Source organism: Camelina sativa, chromosome 10 (genome assembly GCF_000633955.1).
Source record: "Camelina sativa cultivar DH55 chromosome 10, Cs, whole genome shotgun sequence".
In the NCBI taxonomy this organism is placed as follows: Eukaryota; Viridiplantae; Streptophyta; class Magnoliopsida; order Brassicales; family Brassicaceae; genus Camelina; species Camelina sativa.
In genome coordinates this window covers 15,767,625-15,777,219 of record NC_025694.1, presented here as the reverse complement: position 1 = coordinate 15,777,219, position 9,595 = coordinate 15,767,625, and the positions used below count along the sequence as shown (strand labels likewise).

Sequence of the window (9,595 nt, the reverse complement as noted above, 5' to 3'; positions counted from 1 at the left end):
ATGGTAAAAGAATCTCAATAAATTATTTCTTTGCGGGAAACAAAAATATTAGGCCGCCAAAATTAGTTAGAAAATATTACAAAGAAAAATTATGAAAAAGTAAAATATTGAGATAAATGCAAAGAAAATTATTTCAATTGCTTTCTAACAATTTCTTTTTGATAACTATCCTTTTTGGATTCTAGTTAGATATAATTATACAAATTTTATTATTCTTTTACTATATTAGTGATACGAATAGGAAATCTTATCATGTGTGTTGAACATATATTGTGTATGGAGATAGAAAAAAAAATCAATTGAGTTTTAGAGATCGTATTCTTTGGGCAGAGGTAAACTTCTTTTCATACAATTTATCAATAATTTATTCTTTGGGTTCTTTCTAGATGTCGTATGTTGTAGAGGTTCTTTGTTATTTTTACTTTATGTATAATTAAGCCAGTTAAGGTTGTCTCATCTCTCTTTTGAATTCTATATTATACCGACCAGCTTTTATTTACACAAGTATATCTAGCTAGAGAGAGCTAAGTTCTTTATTATTCGCCCTGTAAAGATTGTATAGTTATTTTCTAAATAATTGATTTAATGTTCTATCGTATAAGTCTTGTCCAAGAGAGTACAAAGGTACATAATAAGTTTTGTTCTGACATATGTTTTTGAATATTTCAGGTCAAATATATAATGTCGTCAAATAACAATAGATATGTTACAAGAAGTTGGATGTATAAAAGAATTGACCCCAAAACAAATTTGCCGTCAGATGAATATTGTCAAGGATTGGAAAATTTTATGAGATTTGCAAAGAATCAACGTTTATTTTTGGAGAATGGCAAACTCTTTTGTCCATGTTACATCTGCAAGAATGGCAGATCTTTATTGCCAGAAGCTACTGTCTCGAGGCATTTATATAATAGGAGCTTTATGCCTAATTATTGGGTTTAGATTTCTTATGGGAAAAATTACGATTTCGTTGAAAATCATTTTGTTGAAGATGCTTTGGGATCTGCGTCTCAAACAGAGCCCGTGAATCCTTATGTGGCAATGGTTTCTGATGCATTTTGTTATACAGAATCTGGATTTGATCACAATATGGAAGAAGAGCCTAACCTTGAAGCAAAAAAGTTTTATGTTATTTTGGATGCTGCAAAACATCCAATTTATAATAGATGTAAAGAAGGTCTTTCGCAACTCTCTTTAGCAGCTAGACTTATGAAGTTGAAGACCGATTATAATCTACCCAATAATTGTATGGATGCGATTTGTGAGATGATGAAAGAATATTTGCCTGAAGGTAATAACGCAATGGAATCTTACTACGAATTAAAGAAGCTTATGCGGTCTTTGGGTTTGCCTTATCAAAAAATTGATGTTTGTCAAGATAATTGCATATTATTCTGGAAAGATGATGCAGACAAAGAGAATTGTCTATTCTGTAAGAAAGATAGATTCCATCCTACTCAAAAGCCTGGGCAAAAAAAAATCGCATATCGTCAGATGTTTTATTTGCCAATTTCTGACAGATTGAAGAGATTGTATCAATCCGAGGTTACTGCAAAAGATATGAGATGGCATGCTGAACATGCGATGAGTAGTAGAGAAATGTGTCATCCATCTGATGAAGAAGCCTGGAAACATTTTCAAGAAGTATTCCCTGACTTTGCATCCGAGCCAAGAAATGTGTACCTTGGGTTATGCACAGACGGTTTTAGTCCATTTGGCATGTCAGGACATAACTATTCATTATGGCCTGTGATCTTGACTCCGTATAATCTGCCACCAGAGGTATGTATGAAACAAGGATTAATGTTTTTAACAGTTTTGGTTCCTGGTCCTAATCATCCTAAGAGAAGTCTCGATATTTTTCTTCAACCGCTAATAGAGGAGCTAAAAGATTTGTGGTATAACGGCGTGAATGCATATGATATTTATACAAAGCAGAACTTTCTCTTACGAGCTGTACTTATGTGGACAATAAGTGACTTTCCTGCTTATGCTATGCTTTCTGGGTGGACTACTCATGGTCGGTTGGCATGTCCTTATTGTTTGGATAAGACGAATGCATTTCAGCTAAAGAATGGTAGGAAAACGAGTTGGTTTGATTGTCATCGCTGTTTTCTACCAATATATCACAGCTTTCGACAGAACAAAACAAATTTCAAGAAAGGTAGGATTGTAACTGATACTCCGCCTGAACTGCTTACAAGTGAAGAGCTCTTGAAAGAAGTTTAATGTTTTCCCAAAACAGTTGTGTGTGGAGGTTCTCAGTGTGCTGGCTTGCGAAGACCATCATCTCCTCGACCATCAAACTCAAATGCTGCAGCAATCATTGAACCAAATGAAGAAAGAGAACAAATTGCACCAGTGATACGTGATACTCGAGTGCTTCATCCGTCAAGAAGAAATGGAGCTAAATGGTTTTTTTTTTTTTTTTAAATATGTACTTATAGGTACAAATATGAATATGACTATTTTTTAATCACATGTGTTACAGGTTCAAAAGTAACACTGAAGTATCAACACATATTCGAAAGATCATTGAATCATGTTTTAACGGACCATGGTATAGCTGGTCAAAAGTGCCTGGTTTTTGCAAAGATTCGTGGTTTACAACATTTAAGGTTTGCTTTTGTTATTAAACATTTGAATAATACTTTCATCATTTCTTTAATTAATGTTTTGACATAATTTATATTCTAGACATACTTCGAGTGGGATGCCTCAATCGAGTATCTTGTTATAGCCAACTTTGATCAGGTTGCTGCTACTCGTCTTAAAGGAATGGTTAGCCTTGCAAAGTCCAATGCAGCAAAACCCAATGGAGAAAAACCTGATTGGATTCTCTCTGAACATTGGAACGTAATGTCAGATTATGGGAGGACACCAAAAGCCAAAGGTAAAAGTGAGAAAGCTCGTACTTCGCGACTATCTACTCGTGATGGTTTAGGTGTCCATCGACACAGAGCAGGTTCACGCAGTTATGTCAAAGTGCAAGATGATTTGGTAATGTTTATGTTTATTATTATTCCTATTTTTTCCACCAAAACTTCTCTATTTGTAATTGAAGATTTATATTATTTCTCACATTGACTATTTTTCCCTTATAGGTTGCCAACAACGAAGACTCTTCTTTCATTGCTGTAATGAAAAAAACACACCAGAAATCTGATGGAACATATGTTGATGAAAAAGCACGACTCATTGGAGAAAATTTTGATGAAAATGTGGAAGAACTCTTGTCACAGAGAGAGTCTTCAAATGGTGAGGGTTTAACCCAAGAGGAGAAAAACGAAATTTATGTTAAGGTAAGAGTTCTAGATTAAATTATGCATAGCTACATATGTTTTGTTGAGTTATAAATTTACTACTCTTTTTTGTGTTTGAAAATACATATCATTGTTTACAAATGTGTGTTTTTTTAATAGATTGCTGGAATATCAAAACAAGGTCATGTATTTGGAATTGGGTCACTGCACAATGGAATTTCTATGTCTTTGGATGATCCATCTGTCCCACAACCTACCGAAGAAGAAGTGGGTACATTAACCCATCGACTTGAAGAACTTGAAAATGAATTGAAAAAGAGTCGTGATGGAAACTTACTCCTCGAGAAACGTCTCCAAGCACTAGAGGAAAACTATGTTTCCACAAGTTCCCCTGGAATTTCTATGTAATCGAGTTTGGTTTGGCTTTATTTCTAGTTGCTACTTAATTAAGTTTGGTTTGGTTTTATTTAGTTTATTCATAATACTATGGTTTTTATTTCTATTTTATATGATGTTATTTTATTTTTCATAAATTTGATTTGGATTAGCACGTTGTTGGATATTGGTGTCTTTATTTTAAAATATTATTTTAATTATTAATATATAAATTATGTATCATTGTAACAATAATTTAAAAAAAAAACAGGGGATGATGGTTTAGGTCATAATTACAACGATTTTGGCACAAATAGCTGGTGTTCATGAGTTAAAATTATCACGTAATAATAGTAACAAAATGCAACACTTTGTGACAGTTAGGTGAAGATGTTTAGTCGTCATTTGTAACATTTTGAAACTACGGTTTTGTTATAATGAGTGACTTATTTAAAACGGTTATGCTGGTCACAACATATGATGGTTTTGAGACGAAGTTTTAGTTGATATTTTTGACTAATTAGCAACGATTTTTTTGTAATCATCAGAGACGGTTTGAGACTAAAGTTTTGTCATAATGAATGACAGTTTTGATACATGTTCTTAGTTAGTAACCGTGACGGAAAAGTGACATTTAACAGGTCACTAAGTGTGACGTTTTGAGACTACAACTGCATCGTAAATACTGACTAACTTGATACGTGATTTCGGTCATGAAATAAAACGTATTTGGGACGATAATTTTAGTAAGAAATTGTGACATTTTAGATACGTTTACAAATCGTTACATTTGGTGACGAAATAGATACGTATGATTTAGTCGCAACTTTTGTGACGTTTTAGTGACTAAAACAAATTTGTGACCAGCGTATTGTAACCATTCACCAATCGTCACATATTCGTAACAATATTTTTATTGTGACGAAAAAATAATTATTGTGACAGAATATTACGTGAAAATGGACTCACTATCTTGTAGTGATGGGGGTATTTATAATAGTTTTAAACATTCTATAGATTATAAATATTTATAATATTTTTGAACCTCTTAAAAATTTCAAATTGTAATATTTATAAAATTTTAAATTTTTGAATTTGGACGCTTGTTAAATTAAGCTTCCTGCTTATTCGTAGCTGGAAGCATTTTAATCTTATTTATAATGCTTCTCAGCCATTGTCTAAAAATTTCACAGGCGATGTAGGACGTTGTACATACATTTATAGTTATAAGTGTTTTAAGATAGAAATTTTACATAATTTCAAAAATATTAAATATTTAGATCTCTGATTTCGATTGGTCATTTAAAATATCTGAATATACAAAATTCTAGAAATTTTTAAAAATGTTAATTAGTGAGATGTCAAACTCTATTGGATGTTTTAAATCCTATGTGGACAACTTTATGAGCTTATAGCCCATACTTTTATTTAGTGTAGTGATAACTCTCTAATGCATATGTTTTAGACACCCTTTTTCATCTATGTTTTGCATTATATATACCTTAACCTTACATTTTTAGGTCCTTAACCTTAGGAATTTGCATTTAGACCATTTAGGGTGCTGCATTGTTGCATTTGTGCATTTTGGACAAAACAGGTGCTTTGGAGCCTTATAATGGGGAAGAATGAGGTAAAACCCGAACATGTACCTGAAGGAGTGATCACGCGAGATGAACAGTCCGAACATCAACCCGATCAAAGAGGATCTGAGCGTAGGAATAACAATTCAAAGCCCTACCCGAGGATCTATCTGACTCGAATCTCGTACACAGCCTCGAGCAGACCTTCGGGCAGAACCGAGCAGCTAGGTCAAAGGGTTTTCCATATATAAACCCCTTGTCTTTTTCTCGACCTAGCACGCCGCAGACATTCACGAACCAGAGAGCGAGTGCTTCTAAGGGAGAGAGAGAGAGCGATTTACACATTTTCTTGCTTTGTTAGGATTCGATTTTTTTTTTCATTACCCTTTTCAGTTTCGATTATGTACTCTATCACTTTTATCTTATTTTCAATTCAATGCAACTTTCGTTCGTTTGTGTTTTTATGCTTTTCACCATGAGATCTGAGTAGTGAATCGAGGTTTCTAAGGATGGGATACGCGATTATGTGTTCTTGATCGATTAGGATGTCGTAGCTTGAATACAATTTGGATTGAAAACCCTTTGTACTACAACTGCATAGAGAATTGATACCCTGGGTGAAAATCATGTTATCGTATAGATTATATAGTATTTTAAACTTTTTAAATTTTACATATTCGTAATATTTTAAAATTGTATTAAGTTTATAGATATTAATTATAATATTTAAATAAATGTGAATCGGAGTTCTTTTTAAATTAAGAATCAAAGCCCACAGGTTTTGGATAACAAAATAGAAATCAAATTGAGAGATAGCATATCTTCCATACACAATAGAAGGTGTGGTTAAATATATCATAGTTTTTGTTTCCATTTTCGATTTTGTTGTATATTTTTTTACCAATAAATATTATAGTGACTCAACTTTAGCAACCTAACAAAAGCCAGACCACAACAACGAGCCACTAGAACATCCTCCACTTCATCGCCTGGATTCCACGATCACACTTTGCCTTTACGTGCACCACAACACATATGAGATGCATGATTATTTTATAAACACTCAGTGAGGCAATTCTCTCATCTATTGGGCTATGCACACTAGCAATTGAGATAGCTCTAACCAACAGACAACAATCACAAACAAACTACGACAACTGCATCGACCGACAAAAAAACAAATAATTTTTTTAATACGAGAAAACCCTCTCATCAAATGAATGATGGAGATTTGGGGGGGTGGTATTAGTTTGAGATTTATGATTATTTTTGAAGAGTTCAACAAAATCATTAAAATTGAATAAGTGAAAGATTGTTAAAGATTGCTAGAGAGTTTTGTTAATTAGTTTTCTAAAATCTTGTAAAGTTCTCCAAACAATACATGTATTTTTATGATATTTTCAATAATTTTATTTGGTAAAGAAAGTGTCTAAAATCATGAATCAATAACATAATAATTGAACTCATTAACAATCCTAGATTCTTTTGTTTTAATTGAATAACACAAAACTTTTAATGACTTTATAGAAGTCTGAATCCAATAACCTAGATTTGTTAAGATTTTAAATGACTTTTTACAAATCACAAACTAATAACACTAAACTTTAACACAGTTTAACAAAATCTTTATCTAATAACAACATATTCTACGTAACATTTAAAATTTTTAAAACTCTATTCAAATCTTAAACCAATAACCCCATCGGTATTAGTAATACCAAATACAATAACGATATCAGCAGTACCTCTCTCAGAATCACGGAACCCGGATTCCGGTTTGCAAAATCGGAACCAAAACCGGACAAGCGTGTCCCTAAACCCTAACCCTCCGAAGCTAGCAGAGAGACACAGACTCACTCTCATCGTGTATATAAAACAGAGAGGAGACGCTCTTAAACCCTTTCTTCTCCAACTACACCGTTTTTTTAATTTTTCCCCTCAGCCGACGAATGCAAGGGAACCGCGACGGTTCGTGGTCTCTAAACGCCTCCACGAACAACACTGGAAGCGGCAGAGGCAACGGAAACATCATCAACACCGTTCCCGGTGGAGGAGGATACCTTCCTCAGGCGAATCCCGTGTTTCCCAATTTCAATCAACAACCTATTAGATACCCTCTCCCTCAGTTTCCGGCGAATTTTTACCGCCCTAGTTTCCCAGACTTCTCCCTCGGAAACCCTAATTTCCAACCCCAGCCGAATCTTAGCTTCCATCCTCCACAACAAATCCCTCACCAGTTTGGGGCTAACGCTAATGTTTTCCTTCAGAACCATAGCCAGAACAGCTTCTCTTTCCCTCTTCAATCATCTCTGCCTATTAACAACGATATCAGTACCTCCTCTCAGAATCATGGAACTTTCGAAAGCTCTTCCTTTAAACGAAGACGGCAAGAGGAGGTTGTTGTACAGGGGACTGATGTTGTCCCCCCGAGTTCTGATTTTGCTATTGGTGAGAGTGCTAATTCCTTTAGTGTGACTCTACCGATCTCTACTAGTCATAATGTAACTTTGGATAAGTCATCGGCAAAACCGAAGCGCAAAGTTGAAGTTATGCGGATTGATAAGGCGGTTAACAAGACGCGTAAAGCAGTCGCTGCTGCTGGAGAGAGTGTTTCTTCGACTAGAGTGTCCAGAGCGGTTCTTGAAGAACTTCAGGCTGATTCTTGGCGTTCCTTGGGTGTTCAAATGCAAGATGTTCCTTCTCTACGTCAACTTATGGCCATTGAAGGCAAGGTAAGATCGGAAACTTTCTCTCTATTGATATCTGGACTATGTCTATCTTCTTCTGCAGAGCGAAAAAGATTTTGATGTATCTCTTGTAGATCAATGCATTTATTCACTGCTTCGTTGGGGCTAGAAGAATCGTGACCCTGTATGATTTGGAAGTGGCAATTTGCCGGAACGAGTTTGTTGATTCTTTCGATGATTTGGAATTGGGACCTTTGCTGCAGCATCCACTAGTCTTGCTCTATTTTCCATCCATATCCAGTTCTACTGGCCCAGTTCAGATCACTAGTGAGGAGATAATAACATTTCTTGATAGCTATCTGCACACTTATATGACAGAAGATGTTAAGCTCGATGAATTTCTCAATTTTGTTGCAAGCCAAAAGTCAGTTACAAGCAAGGAAAAGCTTGGTGTGCGTATTCAGAGCTTGCGGTATGATTTTTCTCTGGATTCTAAACTTGCTTATGAGTTAACTTATTTTGATAGTACAGTAAGCTTGGTTTTAAAAACATGATCGAGATGTCATTCTTAGAATTATTTTTTTTTGGTTTTTCAAATGTTGGATCATGTTTTATAAGAGATTACTAGATTAGGTTCTCAGCTTGTTCTTAGTATGAACTGTATTAGCCTGATTATATGTACATCTTTTGTAGGATGTATGTATCGTTCATTCTAGACGCGAAGAGACAAGAAGGTGAAACATTGAAAGTCTTACTGACTGAGCTGCATCAAAAGTATCACATCCCCTCATCAAAGAAACAACGGCAAGATAAACCCTTAACTGTCTCTGAGCGTGCTGACTCATTTGCTTTACATCATAAGGATTACTGTGGCAAGCATACAAGATTTGATTCATCAAGCTCAGATGATAATGATAATGTATATGAGGTTGCGAATCTTAATAGTTCTGACCATATCAATAGTTGTCCATATCCATCTGTTGCGGAAGAGATGAAGCGGCTTGGGGGCTCCAATAAGAAAAGGAAGGGTGAAAAACGTAATCACGAAAAATCTGATTCGTCCAAACTGCTTAGAAAATCCCCCTCTAAGTCACAAGGACGCGCAAAACAAGAGATACCTAAATTGGCTGATGATTCTGATGCTAAGAAGGTTCTCAGTATCGATGAGGCTGATTTCACACTTTCTGAAGGAGATTTAAGGTTGTTTATTTCAACTTGGAAGGACACATGTAAAGAGCTAAGCATTTCAACCGTAAGTTCATATAGAGATTGGATGACTTTTTGATTCATATATCAAATAAACCGTAGGTTCATGTTCGTTTATTTTCTAATAGTCTCTTTTATTACTGTAGTTTGTCGAGAAGATGTTGTCTTTTTACAACTTGGGGGGCTCTGAAGGACGAGCTCAGATTAAAAGAGCTAAAGCGATGTCATCATTTCCGTTTGTTGGATTACTAAATGTCGCTGTGAGTGGTCATATTACTTTTGTTAGTTTTTTGCGTTTTTCTTTTTTCCTTTCATTGAATTTAATTGAAGAATTTTAGTAAAAATCTCGTTTAGTGCCTCCTAATCTGACGTCCTCATCCAAGGATGTATTTTTTTTTCTCTGCAAAATAGCTGTTTTATCCTATCTCCCAATTTGGATTAGAACAGACGGATGTTTGGCTACTACATTTAAGATTTTTTTTTT

At 34.8% G+C, this 9,595-nt stretch overlaps 1 protein-coding gene across 1 annotated transcript in view; it reads left to right on the top strand.

The window, feature by feature from the left end:
- Window positions 7,103-9,595, top strand: part of LOC104720419 — a 15,800-nt gene continuing 13,307 nt past the window's right edge. Inside the window, exons 1-4 of the mRNA XM_010438323.2 lie at window positions 7,103-7,950; window positions 8,040-8,377; window positions 8,599-9,157; window positions 9,258-9,371. Of these exons, the coding sequence (XP_010436625.2) occupies window positions 7,168-7,950; window positions 8,040-8,377; window positions 8,599-9,157; window positions 9,258-9,371 (1,794 nt within the window). The 5' untranslated portion in view covers window positions 7,103-7,167. The remainder of the gene's footprint in view (window positions 7,951-8,039; window positions 8,378-8,598; window positions 9,158-9,257; window positions 9,372-9,595) is intronic.